General features: G+C 51.5%; 1 protein-coding gene across 2 annotated transcripts in view; it reads right to left on the reverse strand.

Moving 5' to 3' along the window:
- Positions 1-8,852: 8,852 nt before the first annotated feature.
- Positions 8,853-20,491, reverse strand: part of MBTPS1 (membrane bound transcription factor peptidase, site 1) — a 65,126-nt gene continuing 53,487 nt past the window's right edge. For both annotated transcript variants that reach the window (XM_025369791.1, XM_025369792.1), the window contains 5 exons: positions 19,055-19,195; positions 16,442-16,573; positions 14,725-14,851; positions 11,135-11,265; positions 8,853-9,737 (listed from right to left, as the gene is read on the reverse strand). In XM_025369791.1, the coding sequence (XP_025225576.1) occupies positions 9,541-9,737; positions 11,135-11,265; positions 14,725-14,851; positions 16,442-16,573; positions 19,055-19,195 (728 nt within the window). In that variant the 3' untranslated portion in view covers positions 8,853-9,540. The remainder of the gene's footprint in view (positions 9,738-11,134; positions 11,266-14,724; positions 14,852-16,441; positions 16,574-19,054; positions 19,196-20,491) is intronic.

Raw genomic sequence — 20,491 nt, forward strand, 5'->3', positions numbered from 1 at the left:
TGACTGTTTATTCCTGGAACCCAGGCTCCTTCTCACCCGCATTCTTAAACGCCAGTTTGCATCAGAATCCGTCGGAGGGCTTGTTCAAACAGACCACCAGGCCCAACCCGTGTTTCTGACTGAGTAGCTCTGGGGCGGGGCCGGGGCACCTGCCTTTCTAACGGGTTCCCAGGTGACTCCAATGCTGCTGTTTCGGCCCCTCGTTGAGAAGCACTGCTTTCAGTTAAACATTTTCAATGCCCAGAGTCCCCCGCTGCATCTAATCAGTCCTTATCTGTCCCACACCAGATCATCCCCAAAGGCTTCTTTTTCATGTGGTTTCTAACGGTCTCAACCCCCTGACTCCTGTCACCTTCTGATGAGCTGGCAGGTTCCAACCTCTGTGGCTCACACAACGGCTGCTCCATGAATGCCCAACCATCAGAGTCGGTGGCTGGCTTCTCAGCAGGGGCAAGTAAAGGGAGCCGGGATTGCAGTCCCGGAGTTCGAGGCTGGACAGTGACCCGGATGGCATTGACGCCACTGCTGCTTAAGTGTGCTGCTGAGAACCCGGCCTGGATAAGGTCACGTGGATTCCCAAGCGCGTGTCCCCACTGTTCCCCCCAACTCCCACCCCGCACCAAGCAGGAACTGGGCTCAGGCAGGTGGAGCACGTGGCTCACAGCATCACAGCTGACAAGCAACAAGGCTGGGATTCACCCTGAGTCAGGCTCCTTTCAGAGGCTGCAATGTCCCAGGGCCGCCGGCCCCACAAGGATTCTGACAGTGCCTGAATGAGTGAGTGTGTGAGAGAATGAATGAATGAAAACACAGACGCCAGAAAAGAAAGGAAAGGGAGCGTCGTTTGATTGTTCCCCTGTATTAGGCTCCTGAGGCTGCCAACACAGGCTCGGGCTTAGAACAACAGAAAGTTACTCTGTTACGGTCTTGGAGGCCAGAAGCTGGTCGAGGTATAAATGGGGACATGCTCCCTCTGGACGCCATGGAGGGAGGATCCTTCCTGCCTCTTCCAGCTCCTGGGGGCTCAGGCACTCCCTGGCTTGTGACTGCATCGCTGCCGTCTCTGCCGGCATCATCTTCCCAAGCTTTCTCCTCTGTCTTCTCTTTTCAGGAGGGCCCACCCGGATAATCCAAGATGATCCCATGTCAAGATCCTTAATTATATCTGCAAAGACCCTTTTTCCAAATAAGGTAACAGTCACAGGCTCCAGGACATGGCATAAATATGTCTACTGGGGGCCACCATTCAGCCCATTACACCCCTCACATCTGAGATCTGAGTTCTCATCAGTCATTCAACAAACACTGATTGACTGAGCACCTACTGTATGCAGGCACTGGAGCTCAAAGGTGAAAGAGAAGGCTCCTCCAGAGAAGGGGACGGTCCCATGGGGAGCTCACGATGAGACAAGCCACCCCAGCCCAATGGGAGAAGGACTGGACTGTGATACCCGAGAATGAAGGTGAATCTGGAGGGGCTTCCTGGAGGAGGTGTGGGGGCTGAGGGGATGTCTGTGCACCATTGGTGAAGGGCTGGGAGGATGTTCTGGGAAGTGGAGACTCCAGTGGCAGGTGCATGAGCCAGTGCTCCCGGGAAGGGCCCTAGGGGACTGGGGTTCCCTAGGATAGAGACCTACGTCAGCGCTGAGCTGGGAAAAGGCTTAAACTCTGTGTCCCACTTGCTGGAGGGTCACTAAACCGTGTGGAGATGGCACTGGACACAGCAGGGAAGGCGGGGGCTGCGGGTGACACTGCAGGCAGGACCCGTGCACTGCCCAGGCTGCAAGAGGGCGGGGGCCACACGGAGTATTCACACAGCTCTCCCCGGCCTGCCACAGAGGCCAAGTCGGTCCCACTCCCCCTACATCTAGCCTCCTGAGAAAGGAGATAAAGGGCCCTTCATCGGCGGCTGGGGGCTTTGTAGTCCTTAATCTCCACTTGGGGCTGGGGGGACACTTCCCTGTCCCTGCCGGTGGGTCCCTCATTAGCGGTCCATTAACGTGCATGACTTAGAAATTGGCCACTGGGCTGTGAAATTCCAGGCAATGGGGAAAACCTCTTAATTCGGAGGAGCTTTGATATCCACTCTCTGCCGGCCTCACAGGGCTGCGTGACCTTTCCCTGCTGGGCCCCATCTGCAGCCGGTGGGCGGGCGGGCGGGCGGCCACCCTCTGCTTAGTCGGCACAGCCCACCCAGACCTGACACTGGCTCCAGTGCAGCAGGAGCACGAGGAGGCCACACAGAGGTGCCCGTGTGGATGCTGCCGGCCGTGGCCCACACTGCACCCTGCACAGGAAAGCCCAGCACGGGGTGGCCTCTCTCCCCTGTGGTGTGGGGACCCACCCCACCAAGGGAGCTCCTGAGGACCCCTCCCTTCCTCCCTCAGAGTCCGTGTCAGGTGACAGGCTTAGGAACTTTCACAACAAAGTGGACTCTGATAGTTTCCCCAGACCTTTCTGCTCATGTCTGATAGAAAATTCTGGCTCACACAGAGGCAGGCAGATCACCTGAGATCAGGAGTTCAAGGCCAACCTGGCCAACATGGCGAAACTCCTGTCTCTACTAAAACGACAAATATTAGCTGGGCGTGGTGGCAGGCACCTGTAATCCCAGCTACTCAGAAGGCTGAGGCAGGAGAATCACCTGAACCCGGGAGGTGGAGGTTGCAGTAAGCCGAGATCGTACCATTGCACTCTAGGCAGGGCGACAAGAGTGAAACTCCATCTCAAAAACAAAACAAAAACAAAAACAAACCCAGAAAATTCCAGAGAACAGATAAGGGCAGGCCTCAGGAGCTAGCTGGCTGCAGCACATGGTATCGTCACCCTGGCTCTGGGGTCTCAGGCCCGAGCCTCCCTCGGGTCACCTGCGAAATGGAAGGACACAGGCACCTGCTCTCTGGGGCCGTCAGGAGGGCCCGTGGAAGGTGCGCACAGCACAGGAGTGGCACGTGGCAGCTGCTGAGCTTGGAAAGGAAGTGTGTGCCATACTCCATTATCCAAATTTCCGTTTTCACTTGGGCCCAATTCGGAGCTTCTAGAACAGAATCCTGAAACTTAGCTATGCAAGAACTGCCTTGGGACTTTTCACACTCCAGATGCCAGGCACACCCGCAGAGCTGCACATTAAACTGGCCCGGGGTGGCACTAGGCGTCAGAATTTTTTTTTTTTTTTTTTTTTTTTTTGAGACAAGAGTCTCACTCTGTTGCCCGGGCTGGTGTGCAGTGGCACGATCTCGACTCACTGCAGCCTCTGCCTCCCGGGTTCAAGCCACTCCCCTGCCTCAGCCTCCCAAGTAGCTGGGATTGCAGATGTGCACCACCATGCCCAGCTAATTTTTGTATTTTTGGTAAAGATGCGATTTCACCATGTTGGCCAGGCTGGTCTCGAACTCCGGACTTCAGGTGATCTGCCCGCTTCGGCCTCCCAAAGTGCTGGGATTATGGGCAGTCAGAATTTCTACGAAGCTCCCTCAGGAGGGTCTACCGTGCTGTGAGGGTAGAAAACCCAGTTTTTAGGGCCTCCCGCTGACCCTGCTGTCCCCGAGACTGAAGCCCCTCCTTTCTCCGAAGCTCTCAGCCCCGGGCCTGGCCCGCCAAGGCTGCTCAGTAAGCAGCTCAGCAAGCCCAGTATGTTGGAGCAGAGCTGGCGTCTACCTTCTCAGATGGCAGAGAGACCCCACCTGCAGCAATTACCAGGGACCCAAAGTCCTGGGATGGGAGACAGATGTCACAGGCCCAAAGTCCTGGGATGGGAGACAGATGTCACAGGGATAGAGAAACCGTTTGTGGTCGGTGAAATGATGGCCTCAAAGGTGTCCTCATCCCAACCTCCAGGCCCTGTATGTTACCCCACATGGCAAAAAGGGGCGTCACAGATGAGATCGGGGACCTTGTGGGGAGGGACCCTGGGCTACCCAGGTGGGCTCTGTATGTAATCAGCGTCCTTCTAACACGGATGCAGGAGGGGCCAGAGGTCAGAGAGGAGACAGTGGCGTGGAGACAGCAGCAGAGGCTAGATGGGTGTGCTTGGAGGAGGGAGGAGGGGCCACCGGATGCTGGCAAAGGCAGGGAAATGGGTTGTCACCCCGGGCTTCAGGAAGGAAGCAGCCCTGCCAACACCTTGATTTTAGGCCAGTGAGCCTGAATTTGCACTTCCAACCTCTGGAACCGTAGCAGCATAAATATGCTTTAAGCCACTGAATTTGTGGTAGTTTGTCCAGGTGGCCGTAGGACCCACACACACCCGCATCCTGAATTCCGATCCTTGGGCAGCTCTGAGAGGACAAGCTGGCGGGCTCTGCATCCTGAATTCCGACCCTTGGGCAGCTCTGAGGACAGGCCTATGGGCTCCCTCTGGGCTCAGCAGCAGAAGCTGGGTCCCTCAGGGGACACAGTCACAGGGCACAGGCCTTGTCACATCCTGCAGTCCCCGCCTGGGGGCTGTCTCCAGAGCTGCAGTCAGGGGGTGAACTGTGGGAGTGAAAGCAAGAATCCTTCAGGCTCACTCTCCTCCTGCCACTGTGTCCAATGGAGGAAACACAGGGGGTGCAGCAGGGGTCGGTCAGCAGCCAACGGGCTGGGGGCAGAGGGCAGGGAGGAGGGCATGGTGCCAGGGCTGAGCCCACAGGGTCTTCATCCATGGGGTTCTGACCCCTTGGGTCCACACTGACACTGGGGGTCAGAAGGGCACAAGAACCTCTTCCAGGTTCTAAGCCAGGGCTCCCAAGGGGGCCGCCTGTCGACAAGAATCTCCTGCGGAGGCAGCGTGTGTGTTAAGAGTTAACATGACATAAAATTCACTTGAACTCCATCTGGGGCTTACCATTTTAGAGTGTGCAGTCCAGTGGCTTTAAGTACTCACAATGCTGTGCCAGTATCACCACTCTTTCATTCCAGAACATTTTCAACAGCCCCAAAGGCACATCCCTTCCCCCAGCTCCTGGCAACCACTGATCGACTTCCTGTTTTTGTGCAATCTGTTTACTGTGGATATTTCATTATACATCATGTGGCCTTCTGGGTCTGGCTTCTTTTACTCAGCATGTTCTTGGGGTTCCCCCACTTGGGAGCATGTGTGAGAACTTCGTTTCTTTTTATGGCCGTATTCAATGGCATGGAGAGGCCACCTTTGTCCATGTGGCCATCACTGCTGGGCGTGTGGGCTGGCGCCGCCTTCTGGCTACTTCGAGTAGTGCAGGTGGGAACTTCCGCACAGAGGCCTTTGTCTGGACAGCTTGTTTTCAGTTCTCTTGAGCAGAGGCTTAGGGATCGTTGGGGCACAGCTCCAGTCGCTGTTTGCTCTGGGGAGCTTTTAAAAGAGATTCCTAGACCCTTCCCAAGGAACAGATGATCTAGTCAAGCTGGGGTGAGGCCGGGGATCTGTATTTCTAGCACACTTACCTGCAATGCCTCCTTGTTACCACCAAATGAAACCAATATTCCATGAGTTAATATCCAATTAAGGGAGTGGCACCAGCCGTGTTTTTAATGAAGAATTTTAATATTTCTCTAGAAACGTCTATCTAATCTGTATATAAAAAGGGAGACAAACCTTTTGCATATCCTTGACTCTGTATTTTGTGTCCTGTGAAATCAAAGTCTAAGTTAACCCCCGCGTTATTTCCAGTAGGCAGCACCCTCCCCCGCCGGGGAGGGAGGCAGCCTGCCAGTGAGGGCTTCAGAGCTCAGGCCTAGGCCAGCCCTGGGGTTTCTCCTGAAAAATGGATCTGAGAGCCCTGGGTGGGATCATGTCCACAAACCACTGGCCTGAGGCACAGAGACGAGGGCTCAGCAGGTCCCAGGGCCGTCACTGTGGGCCAGGCTCACCTACTGTGCGTGGCATTCCCAGGAGGTCTCCTTGGAGCCATCGTATGTGGGACACGCTCTGCACGGAAAGGACAAGTGTGTGTGCAAAGGAAGATCTAGACTTGAGTGTCCTGTACAGGGGAGGGGGCCAAAGGGGGAGTCACTATTTGCATCTCATCTTAAAGATTCCTGTAGTCAGGGCCACTGCGTGAGTCTCCAGAGAGAGCCAGGGCGAAGGATGATACCTGATGCCGCTCAGGGTCCCCAGGCCCCCTGTGAACCCCAGGTCTATCTGTGGCTGTGGCTGGTTGGTCTTTTTTGTTTTTTTTTTTGGTAGAGACAGAGTCTTGCTTACGTTGGCCGGGCTAGCCTCAAGTGATCCTCCTGCTTCGGCCACCCAGTGTTGGGATTACAGGCAGAGCCACTGCCAGCTGGCCTTTTCTGGCTTGTTAAAAAGATGTAGCTGTTCACTCGGACAATGAGAGTCTACGCCAGGGGCAAAAAGGAATCCTTTCGAAGTGAGGGTTGGCCCAGCCGAGGACCACATGAGTGGGCCCAGGTGACAGAACGTGGCCTCAACCTCCAGGCATGTGTGTCCCTGTAATGGCTGACATCAGCACTGGCTGTCAGGCACACGGCTAAGCACACGGCCTGGGTGACACCACACACTCAACACACAGCACTCGGTGGTGTGGAGACCCCTGGCTAGGGCCCACAGCAGGAGTGGCCGGGCTGAACTGGACCCAGGCAGCTTGAGTCTAGGGCCAGGGCCATGACATCCTCTCCAGGACCTCCAAGGCAGACCCCGGAACCCCACGGCTGCCCCCCAGCAAGGGGGGCGTCCCTCCAGGGCCTGTTCTGTTGGGTGGCACATCTGAATGCCAGACCCAGTCACCTCAGCAGACCACATAGATCTGGTTCCTCCCGGAGACCTAATCCCCCTTCTACCTAAACTCTCCACCAGGGGACATTCTCTCCAGGCTCACCCTCACCTGCTCCTTTACTCAATCCTCTCAGACTCTGTCCCAAGGCCCCCCAGCATCTGGGTATCCTGTTGGTGTGTCACTGTCCCTTTAGAGAGAGACAGACATGGGGCATCACACAGACACCAGCAGGAGAGAACACGGGTTAAGTACACAGGTTTTGGAACTGAGGGCAACCTGAGTTCAAATTCTGCCTTGCCTACTAGTTATATGACTGGACAAGGTGATGAGTGATCTCCAGGCTTCCGTTTCACCTGTGTGATGGGCCCAGTGATGCCCACCTTACAGTGTGTGGGGAATGAAACAAAAACACGTGTTATAGCTAGCATAGCATGCCTGGCACACATCTCCTCATGACATCATTCCAGCAACTGGACGGAAAGGGTCCTCACCTCCTGGTTCGAGGCAAAACCTTTAACATAACCCTGTCCTTTATGGTCCTGAGCACCAGATGGTGAGCAGCCTGCACCTGTGGAGACCTGTGAGACGAGAGGCTCCAGAGCTAACAGCATGGAAGACCCCTGTGTGGATAAGGAGAGTGGCTCAGAGCCACAGCCACCTACTAAGGACGGCAGGGCTCCTGAGTGCCAGATGCTTGCAGCCCTCGGACTGCTTGTGAGGTCCTACACCCTTCGGCCAGGAACGAATGCCTCACGGGACCTCAGCAACACATTCGGATTCTCGAAGCACCGACAGCAGAGTGCAGTGACAGCCACAAGGTGAGCACGTGACCTGCCAGGGACGAAAAGAATCACAATGGACAGACGGCCCGGCGGCTCCTCCCCTGCGTGGGCCAGGATGTTCTCTGCCCACGACCTCAGCAGCACCCTGCACGGCCTCTGCCCTCCTTCCCAGTCACCCTTGCCTTTGCTGTGTGGACTGGTGCTCGGCCAGTCAGCATACAACACCCTGTTCAGGTGGGGATCAAAGATTAACAGGCTGTCTGGGATCAGGCAATGCTTTCTTGGATATGACCCCTAATGCCCAAGCAACCAAAGAAAAAAACAGAAAAAATGGACTTCAAGATGAAAACCTTTTCTATTTCAAAGGATGGCATCAAGAGAGTGAAAGGCCAAAGAACAAGAGACAGTATCTGCAAGTTACATCGCTGATAAGGGACTCACCTAAGAACTCCTACAATTCAATAAAAAGACAACCCAATTAAAATATGGACAAAGGCTCTGAACAGACATTTCTCCAGGGAAGACAGACAAATGGGCAATAAACACATGAGAAGACACTCAACACCGTTAGTCTTGAGGGCAGCGCAAGTGAAAGCTGCAGTGAGAGAGCGCTGCACACCCACGAGGACGGCCAGCATTGTTACAAGACGGGGAACTGCAGGTACTGACGAGGATGTGGAGAAAGTGGAGCTCTCGCACGCTGCTGGCAGGAATGCGAGATGGTGCAGCGGCTTTGGGAGCTCCTCAAAAACTTAAACACAAAGAAGGATTTCTTACCTAGGTACACTCCCAACAGAAAAAAAAAAAAAAAAAAAAAAAACTACGTTCGCACAAACCCCCATACACAAATACTCAGAGCAGCGCTGTTCACAGTGGCCAAAAAGTGGGAACACACAAATGTCCACCAGCTGAGGAAGAGAGAAACACAACTGGTCTAGACACCCCACAGGACACTGCTCAGCCACAAGGAGGAATGAGTCTGAATACCTGCTACAGCGCTAGCCAATGAACCCTGAAAACATGACACGGAGTGAAGAGAATCAGATGCCAAGGACTCCGTACTGTGCGATCCCACTGAAAGGACACGTCCAGAACCGGCCAATCCACAGACAGAGCAGCCTGGCTGCCGGCGACCTGGGGGCAGGGGATGAATGGGGGTGACTTGGGGTGGGAGTTTTCTCTGGGGTGATGGAAATGTTCTGGAAACTGCACAGCCTTGTGAGTACACCAAAAACCACTGAGCTCTACACTACGAAGTGGAGAATGTTATGTGAATTATGTCTCAATAAAAACAAAATTAGCAAGTTGATTCAGAACCCATTCCAGACTGTCATCCAAGAGAAATGGGACAAGTGGAAAGAGTCCGTTACACAGTATCTTTAAGCTTCCGACGGGTAATACATATTTATTGAAAATTTTCTTCACCGACAATGGTGAAATCAAGACCTCAAATTACAAAACATGGTGGCAGGTGATACTTACAAAAATAAAGCGAAGGTCTATGTTTCACAGATTGGTGTACGTTTCCTTCAAATCTCAGTCTGTCCTATCATTAAAAAGATCATGGAATCTATGTTGTTCCTCATGATGAAATAGTAAAAAAACCGCATTCCACTGACAAAAAAAATAGTTTTGCTTCCAAATAGCAAAAGTCTTTAAAGTGACTTTTCCCAACAATAAATATAGAAAATAGCCTTTAACAAGCGTATTTTAGCTTGGTCAGGGTTGTATCATTTGTTTGGAAAGTACATCCTTCCCTTCCAGTCAGAAGACCCCAGACAGCCTTTCCAGGTTCTCCCGAGTCTTTGGTGTGCACAGCTGCCCGGCGGGAAGCCTCACTGGCGGCAGAGCCTCTGAGTCCCTCCTGACGGGACGGGACCCACAGGATTCTTCTCGATGTACCAGGAGCCTCTGCCCATTACAGGGGGCAGGCCCATGTAGAACAGACTCTAACAAACCTGCAGCTGGAAACTAGATCCCTTTTAAACCGCCACCACAGCTCAGCTCACCCACCAGCGCCGTCCGTGAAGGCTCTCTCTGGCCCTCACGGTCAGCCAGGCTGCCGGTCACACCGAAGGGGTCTTTGGCGGGTGCACCTGCTGCATGAGCTGCGGGCGCTTCACCCTGGGCTTCCTCCGCTTCGGCCTGCTCTTGGCCTTGTTGATTTGTACCACAAAGAAGGCCAGGACCACCATGGCTCCCAGGAAGGCGAAGACAGGAATGGTCTGGCCCACCTCCTGGTTGTAGCGGCCAGGCATGATCCCTGCAAGAGGACAGACGGTGAACAGGCAGGAACGCCACAGAGCTACCATGACAGCCTTTTTCCATGACAGCTGGATTCATCAGAAACTAAATGCGAGCTAATTTCACTAGCTGGGCTTGCAGGGCATGCATCATTTTTAAGCCTTAGCTAAAGTAACCCAGGCCATCAGTAAACAGTGGATGAGAGCAAAGAGCAGTCATGTTCCCAGAACGTGGAGAAGCCACTTCCCACGGGGTAGAGGGTTCAGTGGGCTCTCTGCTGCTCCTCCTCCCTGGGCTCCCCACAGGTGGATGATCAGGCCCAGCTCTGCTTCCATCACAACCTACAGAAGGGAGGCCCAGAGGCGCTCTGTGTTTCCCTAAAAACAAGGGAAGATGGGCACGTCTCTATCCAGGGGAGAAGGAGGGGCCTGTGGTTCCAGCTGAGTGCGAGGAGAAGAAAGGAGGCGTGGCGGAAGAAGCACCTCTGGCAGTGCCCTGCCTTTGGGGAAAGCCCTCCATGGAGGAGACGTGTGGCTGAAAACCAGGAGAGGCCATCAGAAGACCCCTGGTTCAGAATGTCAATACGATTGACTGGGCAATGCTAAGGGCTCTGGAATTTACCCTCAGCGCACCCCGTGACCTACGCACAAGGCCCTCAGGACCCTGGTACCACCACCACCACGCAGTGTCCAGGCCTGGACTGCATGGACAAGGGTGCCCCTTCCTGATCCCATTTCTGGACAATTCCTGGAACCCAGAGAAACTCCCCTTGGTAGCTGTAAACTCTTTGGAAGAGTACAGGGGACTCTAGAGCAAAAGACCTGCCCAGGTTCTGCTGGAAAGGCCTGGTACCAACTGCCCTGGGTAGTGGAGAAGAACCTGCCCCAGGCAGTCTATTGAGTCGCCCTCAGAGTCTATCGGATCCCCGCAGAGACAGACAGGATGAGACCACCCCAGCTCAGTCAAGTCCCTCCCAGGGGGAGCAGGGCAGAGAACTGGAAGGGCCTTCTGGGCTGAGAGCTGGGAGCCAGGGCGGCTGCTGCCACTGGCTGGGACCCAAACCAGCAGACAGGCGTCCTGTGAGGGACATCATAGGTGGCTGGCAGAACTTTCATAAAGAGCGTGCAAGTTACTTTGAACATCTTTAAGTAGATCACCCGGTCGTTGTAAAAGAAATTCCAATGTGAAAATCTAGGTAGCATTTTCTAAGGGAAACAACAATCTCAATCTCTCAGGTCTGCCCTTGGTCGTGCTGGTTTGTGCCACAAAAGAAGCCAAGAGCCAAGGCCACCACAGCTCCCAGGAAGGCAGAGACAGGAAGAGTCTGGCCCGCCTCCTGGGGGAGGGAGGGAGAGAGACTCCCTTGAACAAAATACAGGATGACTGAGCACAATAACAAAGCACCCGAGAACGCACCTCCAGGAATGTCCCAGGCGCCGCTCTCTCCAGGGGACAAGGGCCTCACTTGAGGGCGATTTGATCGAAAGTTGGGTAACACCACCTTGTCCAGGTCGATGGAGAGTAGCTTCTGATGTTTCCAAAGGTTACTTCAGAAAATAGATTAAAACAAAATAAAAATAAGCCATTGTACTAGTCTAGGAAGCTCAACTAAAACCCAGGAAAGACAAAGTGATCTACAGGGAGATGCGAAATGCTATTTGCATCCACGTCTACCTAAATGCCACTGAACAGCAACTGTGGTGGCCGTTTCCAGGTCCTGAGAAAGATCAAAATCAAGTCCCTGTTCATGAGACTCTACTGAGTTTATAATATGACCAGCATGAGCCTGTTTGTGCATAAAGCTGGCAACATGACCAAGCAACTCGGGAGGCCACTCATGGTGAGGCCCTGGAAGGAGCCTGTGGGCGGGAGAAGCTGAAGCCCGCCGGATGGACATGAGCCTGGGGCCATCGAGGTCCTCTCCCTAAGGCCTGGAGCAGTCGGAGGCGATGGTGACTCCACAACCACTGCATATAAGGAAGCGGGCAAACCGGTGCCGGGAACCAGACAGCATCTTTGTCTCTGAAGAAACCGCTGTCTAGAGGGAGAATAGGAAACATACAAGGAAGCAACCGGGGGGAGAGTCTGAGCAGCGAAACGCGGGGTCCCCATCTGCCGCGCCCGCAGTGGGGGGATGATCAAGTGAACAAGTGCGCTTTCTGCACTCTGGTGCACAGTATCATTATTAACTTTGGGATCTGAAAAACTTCAGGCCAATACAACTTAGACCCAAAGAACACAGAGAGGTTGATACGCTGGCAACAGCGGCACAGAGCCTGGGAGGACACCGGAGCTAGAGCGAAGAGCGCGATGGGAAAAACACTACTCTGGCTTCAGTGAGGGGAGAATACAGTAAGTTTGCCAATGAAAAATTCTCTGTTTTTCTGTTGTTGAGTCATTTGGAAACTGTCGGCCTGTCTCTCTCACTCTGGGCAAGTGAAAGCAAAGATGTCCAGTCCTATCAGCACCTAGGCTGAAAGTCACCGCCAAGCTGGCAGGCAAGGGCTGGTCTGAGCAGAGGCTTCTTAGGCAGGAAAGAGGGAGACTCCCACTCGATACTCCCAGCTCGGCAACTGCCTGAATACCAGTGAGCACTCATTATAACCCTCCTATTTCATAGGATTTAATGTTACACTTCAGGTTTAATCAGTCTGAAAATTAAACTGACAGTGTTAAGTTATGGAATCAATGACATTTAGGCTTTCTATGACTTTGTAGCTGAATATATATGGGCTATATTTCCATTCTAACAGTGACATCCTGTTCCAGAATCTAATTCTTTGGTGATGGCACTTTCTAGTGGAGTAGTCATGGTAACAGTCCACACCCATTACCATGTGGCTGCTTTACAGCATACTGATGGAAGGACTGCGGAGCCACCAGAGCAGGGGTTCCTCTCAGGGAGGACGCTGACACTTCCACAGCTGCCCTAGGTATGGGCACCTGATGCCCAACAAAGAAACGCAAAGCGCCTCTCCACTCCACAGACGGGAACCTGCCCCCGGCACTAGGCTGACAGGCATCTGGAGCTGTCTCCTGGTCTCAGATCTCTTTTAGAGACTCAGAATATGCGTCGATCTAGGTCTCTGGGGACTGAAAATAATTTTCAACAAGATGTGAAAAGCAAGATAAATGTAAAACCCAGCGGCGTACTGAGAAGGAGGAATTACTGACTGATTGTAAAAATCAAATTCCAGGAGCTATCCATTGTCAACATGCTGGATGAGCCAGTACAGAATGTGATGGATTATTTGATGTGAACAGGTAGATAGCCAAGGATAGAAAGGACATTGTTATCTGCTTCAAGTCCTGAACAACACTGTGGAGAATAATTGGGTTTCTGGAACTTCAGCTAACACTGTTCACTGAGTATGAATTGCTGACCATGGCTGGAATATAAACTCTGGTTTGAATGCTAGGCTAATAGAAGGTTATAAATAAATAGGATGCAAAAATGGAAACTTATCAGAAATTTTTAAATGATGAAATGTGAACTGGAATGGAAAAGTACCCAGTAATTAAGGTTCAGAAAGAAAGCTGCTGATGAAACAATGTGATGATTCTACCATTTTCCTGTGTTCTATTAAGCATATTCGAAATGAAGACATATGGTCAGTACGTGGTGTGTTTAGCACTTTTGGTTTATAATGAGCAGTAAAGGCGGAAGGCGGCCTCACCACCTTCCCACGGGCATTCTCCTCTTCACCTTACAGGATGGAGGGTAGCCTCTGTCCCTGGCCCCATACCATCACTGGAGGAAAAGGGGGCCTGTCTGGAGGGGAGCCTCCTGCCTGAGGGGCTTGGGGAGAGGGGCCGGGTACCAGGTGGCCAGGGAGGCTCAGAGGGCAAGACTCTCGCTTGATGGGGTGGGATGTGTGCCTGCCAGGCCAGGGGCACAGCTCTGACAGCTGTCCCTGGCTTCATCCCCTTGCTCAAGAGAAGCTCCCCCTTTCTTCTGATACTGTCCTTCTCAGGCCAGGGACGTCACAGAAGAAGTGAGAGGGTGGGATCTGAGAAAACAGGGACCAGTCACGCCAAGCTGGCTCGCCTTAGCTATAGGGGGAAACAGCAGAGCCACCTCGAACACTGGGTACGGAAAGGAAACAATGCAAATGAAGAAGCCGAGTTAGTGAGCTGGAGAAGGGACCGGGCGGCACTGCACCCAGGAGTGCAGTGACAGCAGTAGAGGTTACAGCCTGTCGTCGGAAGCAGGTGCTTTCACCCCCAGTCACAGTCAGCACAGGACATAATGACACAGAAGCATGCTCTTCTTGGAAAGGCTGCAACCGCGGCCCCCGGGGATGACAGAAGAAGGGAACTCTCTGTATCTTATCATCAATGTCTCAAACAGGGAACACACTGCAGCCGGCAGCTCTCAACTCCCCAGCCGCAGGACTCAGAGTCCAGCTCACATGAAATCACTCTGGGGCCGGGCGCGGTGGCTCAAGCCTGTAATCCCAGCACTTTGGGAGGCCGAGACGGGCGGATCACGAGGTCAGGAGATAAAGACCATCCTGGCGAACTCGGTTAAACCCCGTCTCTACTAAAAAAATACAAAAAACTAGCCGGGCAAGGTGGCGGGCGCCTGTAGTCCCAGCTATTCGGGAGGCTGAGGCAGGAGAATGGCGTAAACTCAGCAGGCAGAGCTTGCAGTGAGCTGAGATCCGGCCACTGCACTCTAGCCTGGGCGACAGAGCGAGACTCCGTCTCAAAAAAAAAAAAAAAAAAAAAAAAAGAAATCACTCTGTTGGATCACAGCTTTTTAAAAAAGAATTAACCAAATGTAACAAAATGCTAATTATCCAAAGCACTTTTTATGCACGATACCACCAAAGAGCCTATTTCCAAAGGCCAATACGGGGTTCACTAAATAACTACCACAAATGACAAACTTGAAGATCTGACAATTCAATAGTGACGTTAGTAAAACTCCATTCTCTCCTATAAGAAAAGCAATGACTCACAAGCCCCACGGAAAGAGTGGAAGGGCACAGGCGGACACTAACCTGGGCGCCGTCTCGTTTAAAGGCTGTGGCTTGGCCCAAGACAAATGTGGACAGGCTGGCAGAGGCCGAGGTTTTGGGTCCCCCAAATGGGCCTCCAGAACCTTGGAGTACCGATGAAGATGGTTTCCTGTGGTTAGCAACAACATCAACAAAAAAGAAAATCATCTCTATTTTTAAAATGCAAAGGAAAAAAGAGGACTTTATCATGAGTTTGTCTGCTTTCCCACAACAGAGCACAGAGTCCCTGTGCTCTGTTACGCTGTCCTCCACGTGCTGCAGGAGCCACGCCTGATTGGTTCCTCCCGGACAAAGTGTGTTTCCATTGCTGAAGGTGGGTGAGAAAATAGAACTGTTTCCTTGAAGATGGGCAGATGCGTGCACGGCACTGGCTGGTCAACCTTTGCTGACCACCACCAACACACACAAGGCTACACTTGCAGAATCTAAGCTACAGACCAGTTTCACAGAAAAAATCCTTCTCTTCTAAAATATTTAATTCTGTGGCCAAATAAAAAAAAAACTCAGCATTTTCAAAATTCTTTCTATTTCTTCGATCTGCACCATTGAACACTGTAGCTGCCAACCACATGTAGCTATCGAGCAACTGAAATAAGGTATCACGTGTTTAAATTTTTTTTTTTTTTTTTTTTTTTTTTGAGACGGAGTCTCGCTCTGTCGCCCAGGCTGGAGTGCAGTGGCCGGATCTCAGCTCACTGCAAGCTCCGCCTCCCGGGTTTTTACGCCATTCTCCTGCCTCAGCCTCCCGAGTAGCTGGGACTACAGGCGCCCGCCACCTCACCCGGCTAGTTTTTTGTATTTTTAGTAGAGACGGGGTTTCACCATGTTAGCCAGGATGGTCTCGATCTCCTGACCTTGTGATCCGCCCGTCTCGGCCTCCCAAAGTGCTGGGATTACAGGCTTGAGCCACCGCGCCTGGCCTCACGTGTTTAAATTCTAATAGTCTTCTTGTCTTCAGCTCAAGTATATTATTAAAATAGTTTCATCTGTGTTTCTTTCTACTTTTTAAACGCAGCTCCTGGAAAATATTAAATGACATCTGTGGTTCACATGACCCTTCTATGGGCAGTGCTGTAAGGACCAGCACACCAGGGACTTACAGGCACTGATACCCACCCCGCTAAGTGCCAAGCAGCTAGGGGCCCCATGGCACCGGCACAGGCCCCAGAGGCGGGTTGAGGCTCCACCACCACATACCGCCCGGGGGATCTCAGGCAGTTATCTAATTTCTCTCAACTCTCGTTTCCTTATCTGGAAACTGGGAATGACAGTATCTATTTTCACAGGATTACTGAGAGGGGACAGTGAGGTAATCCATGGGAGCATCCCAGCCTGCGGCCTAGGACCTGGCAAGTGCTCTAGACATCGGTGATTCTTCCTGAAGGCCTGTAGGAGCCAGTATCCTCACCTGTGAAAGGAGGTAAACACACCTGGAGGGGCGTGAGGGGCGTGAGGGGCGGGGTGCATGCGGAAAAGCAGCTGCACACTGGGCCCTCGATCATGTCCCTCTGGGGACTAAGGATGGCCTCTTGGCAGGTTAGAGCTGCTGTGTGCTGGTCTACCTGCAGCCATTATGAAAACTGCTCAGCTGTGCACACAAACTGGCCCCACTTGCTGGCAGGCACAGCCACTGGCTGAAGGAGCATCACGTTCAGCTGGATCCGATTCCCTCCCCAAGGCATCTTGCCCACCCACTCACCTTCCATCCTCTCTGGAGTGACTGAGCCTGCTCCACTGGGAGGGCGCTGGCGGTTCCCAGAGTGACTGAGGCTAGGAGGTGTCACCCCATACGATGTGTACTGGAGGAGGGCATCCAGAAGCCAAAAGCAGTCTGCGAAGTCAACAAGCCTGTTCAGGAATTCTTTTTTTTTTCTCAGACAGAGTCACGCTCCTGTCACCCGGTGCAGTGGCGCAATCATAGCTCACTGCAGCCTTGAGCTCCTGGGCTCAAGTGATCCTCCTGCCTCAGCCTCCCGAGTAGCTGAGACTGCAAGCACATGACCCCATGCCTGGCTAATTTTTTATTTTTTGCAGAAATGGGTCTGGCTGGTCTCAAACTCCTAGGCTCAAGTGATCTTCCTGCCTCAGTCTCCCAAAGTGCTGGGATTATAGGTGTGAGCCACCACACATGGCCCGGAATTTAGCTTTTAAAAAGAAATCTCTAAAGGAATTTTTTTTTTAAGTTAGTCCCCAAAAGAGGGGGAAATGGGAGTTCAGAAGTCACAAATTTAGGCCAAAGTAAATCCAATACGTTCCAGATTCCCCTATTCTCGTAAGACATGCATTCTCAGTGGCCCAGCCCAGCCAGATCGGCACACACAGGCCTGACCTGACCAGGGCTCCACTCCCCAGTGCCTCGTGGCTCCAAGTGGTCAGCACCACTGTCCACCAGGCTGTACCAACTGCCTGAGTGCCACACTCAGCTTCTCATGGATGGGGGCAGAACGGAGTTCATTCAGAGACAGTGAGACCATGTGACACCCACTGAGAAAAGAAGGGCCTGAGAGCGGGGGCTCAGGGGCAACAGGGAGAGGAGAACGGGGAGCCATGGCTCCTGCTGCGTCCCAGAGGCTCTCCTGGGGAGAAGGAACTGTACTGACACCCCAGGGCATGAAGGCAAGGCCCACCACCCATGGAGCATCTGTTCACTTGAGCTGGGCTTCGAGTCGGCAGGGCCCTGACCACTGAAAGTGCGACAACAGAGAAAGGGCAGTTTGTTTTCGGGGACACCTCAGAGTCGAGGCACTGGGCTAGCAACAGCTTCTGTTCACAAAGGATCCTTTCTGAGCGCGAAAGCGCCACCCGGTATTGAAACCTGGAGCTTCTGTTTCCATCTTGTTTCTCCTGTGTCTGCCCCTTCAAGTCCCATTAACATCAACCTGGACTAGACAAGATCCATGCAAGAAAAATGCCATTAAGTCCTCTTCTCTCATTAAAGGGTGCTTCCGGTCAAGTATTTAATGGCCCTGAAAGATTAAAAAAGCTACCATTTTAAATTTAAGGCCTAGGACCATCTTTGCAGGCATTTAAAATTTAATACAGATTCTTACCAGGAGATCTCAGGTCTTAAAATCTCTGTGGAGATAAAACATTAATCTCCTTTAACTGTGACTTTAACCCTCACTTTTTATTTTTATTTTATTTTATTTAAACAGTGTCTTTCTCTGTCACCCAGGCTGGAGTGCAGTGGTGCGATCTTGGCTCACTGCAACCTCCATCTCCTGGGTTCAAGCAACTCTCCCGCCTCAGCCTCCTAAGTAGCTGGGATTACAAGCACACGCCACCACGCCTGGCTAATTTTTGTATTTTTAGTAGAGACGGGGTTTCACCATGTTGGCCAGGCTGCTCACGAACTCCTGACCTCATGATCCACTCACCTCGGCCTACCAAAGTGCTGGGATCATGGCCGTGAGCCACCGCACCCAGCCCGTTTTTGATTTTTAAAAAGACCCATCCCAGTCTAGGGATTTACATAAATGCCAGGAATGTAGTCAACTTCAGCCTGAAACGGATGGGCACACACACACCTCTCAGTGCATGCTCTCAGGGCCTCGTTCCTGTCACTCACCACCTGCCCTCTGCCCCAAGTTCCCCAGTGGTCACAGTGCGTTAGAAGGCTGCCCTTCAGTCCTGGTGGTGTCCTCATCTTACCAAAGTGCTTACTATGGAGCACTTTTACCATTCTTTTTCCCCTTTACAGAATGAGAAAACTAGTCTGTGCCCAACCTTAAGCCCCCTGATCTAAACGATGCATCGAGAGACTGAAAAAGAGCGGAGGGAAGAGGACTGGTGTGCCCATTTGCCTTCCCTTCACGCCTCAAGATAACAAAAGCTCTTCACTGATAAAAGCTCAGAGAAGCCCAAATTCCAGGTCTGGAAGGACAGCCAAGAACCAGCCCTCCAGGAAAAGAATGTGTCAGACCAGAGAAGGGCGCCCCCACATGGCAGTGCCCACAAAGTACAGGCAGCACGGGGCAGGAAGCCCGGGAGGGGCAGGCCCCAAAGAAGTCAGGAAAGGGGCTCTCCACCAGAATGCGGGGATCCCGCCTCCACTGACCTCAGGAAGGTGAAGATGGAGAAGAGGCAATATGGCCCGAAAAAGTAGTTTTGTTTTGCTTATTAAATGTGTGCAGACTCAGACACCTATCAAAATATTCCAAGCAATCAAAGTGACTGCAACGTCTCCAGCTGAGCCTGGCTCAAGTGAACAGATGTCGGCTGATCTGCCAGCATCTCACAGCGCCTTTCCAGAGACAAAGGGAAGAAAGGATCTGAGTGCTGAAGTCACTAAGCCCATTTGCGGTTTTCATACCCTTCTGTCGGTGACTGTCATCCAAGCAATTGGAGTCCCCATACAGTACAATCCGGCCACCACCCTCAGCTGGAATCTGATAAAGTCCCAAAATGGGGACGTTTTCAACAACTGCTGTTTCCTGCTTTAAAACCTCCAATCCTGAAACAACACAACAAAAACAACAGACGTGAGAGTGTCCACTGAGCAGTGTTACTGCCTGAGATTTCATCCACATGACAAATAAACCACATTTACAAAATCTAATATTCAATTAAGACATTGCAAATTTTTAGAACAGAAAAGCCTTAAGAATAAGCCTTTTAGAATAGAAATGTCTTAAGAGCCATTAATTTGTTTCAGCAAAATTCACTTTGTATTTCCATATCTATCCACTTTCATTTTTACTTGCCATGGCGGTACATAATATTCACAATTGTAAAGGTACTGCCTCTCTCTATCTTAAAAAAAAAAACCTAAATTTTGTCTCCTCTTATTATCCTGAAAGGCCTATGTTTTCAGACAGTTACACAAAGGGCAGCCAGCAGCTCTTGCTAACGGTTTCTCTATGAATACAGTAATATATACTAATATCCAGATTTCATGTTTTATTATGAAAAACTAGGACAAATGTAACTAATTTTTAAAGTATTTCCACATATTTTTAATTTAGGTTTAAGACATTGGTTACATTAATTTCACACAGACACATGTTCCAACAGCACAGCCTCCTATCTTTGCCCAGATGACATAATTTAAAATTTGTAATGAATCAAGAAGTCAAAAATGTATAAATGCCACAGGCAGCATCATCAGCGGCACCACCAGATAATCTAGGAGTCTCTGCCCCTAATTCAATTGCTTTCCTCAGCACTAGAACATGATGTATGTCTTCATCCGAATCTAGTATTCTCCGTGTTGATAACCTCTGAAATGTCTGTAGCTCTAGAAACGTGACATTCCCTGCTCTCTGTGCAGGAATCCTAGCAGGAGCTGAGTAGAAGAAAGAATACGCTTTTCTTTGGGAGAGGGAAGAAGTCAGGAGAAACTGGAACACATTCACCGCCATTTGCCTTATGGTATTTGATGGGAGTTTTATTTCTGCCATCAGGGTCTTTTCTGATGAGGCATAACCCAAATTTCTATTTTCAAATTCTTATTTTGTACCCAAAAGATTATTCAATTTAAAGTCTTTACGGGAATAAAATGCCCCTTAAAAAAATTTCATTTTCGCACTGTAGTAGAACACCAAAAGAAAGCATGTATCCTTAAATCTACTTCTGATTCTCCCCACCCACCAACCAAAAACAAGGATCTTCCAGAGGGTACAAGCCAATGAGACCACCGCTTTGAACCCTTGCTTATAGCTAGGACCTGGAGTGATACTGTCTACGAGAAATGCTTTTAGAAAGAATCACTAACCCGTGGCCAAGTGACTGTGAAAACAATCATTATGTG

The sequence above is a fragment of the Theropithecus gelada genome, chromosome 20, assembly GCF_003255815.1.
Source record: "Theropithecus gelada isolate Dixy chromosome 20, Tgel_1.0, whole genome shotgun sequence".
Classification (NCBI taxonomy): Eukaryota; Metazoa; Chordata; class Mammalia; order Primates; family Cercopithecidae; genus Theropithecus; species Theropithecus gelada.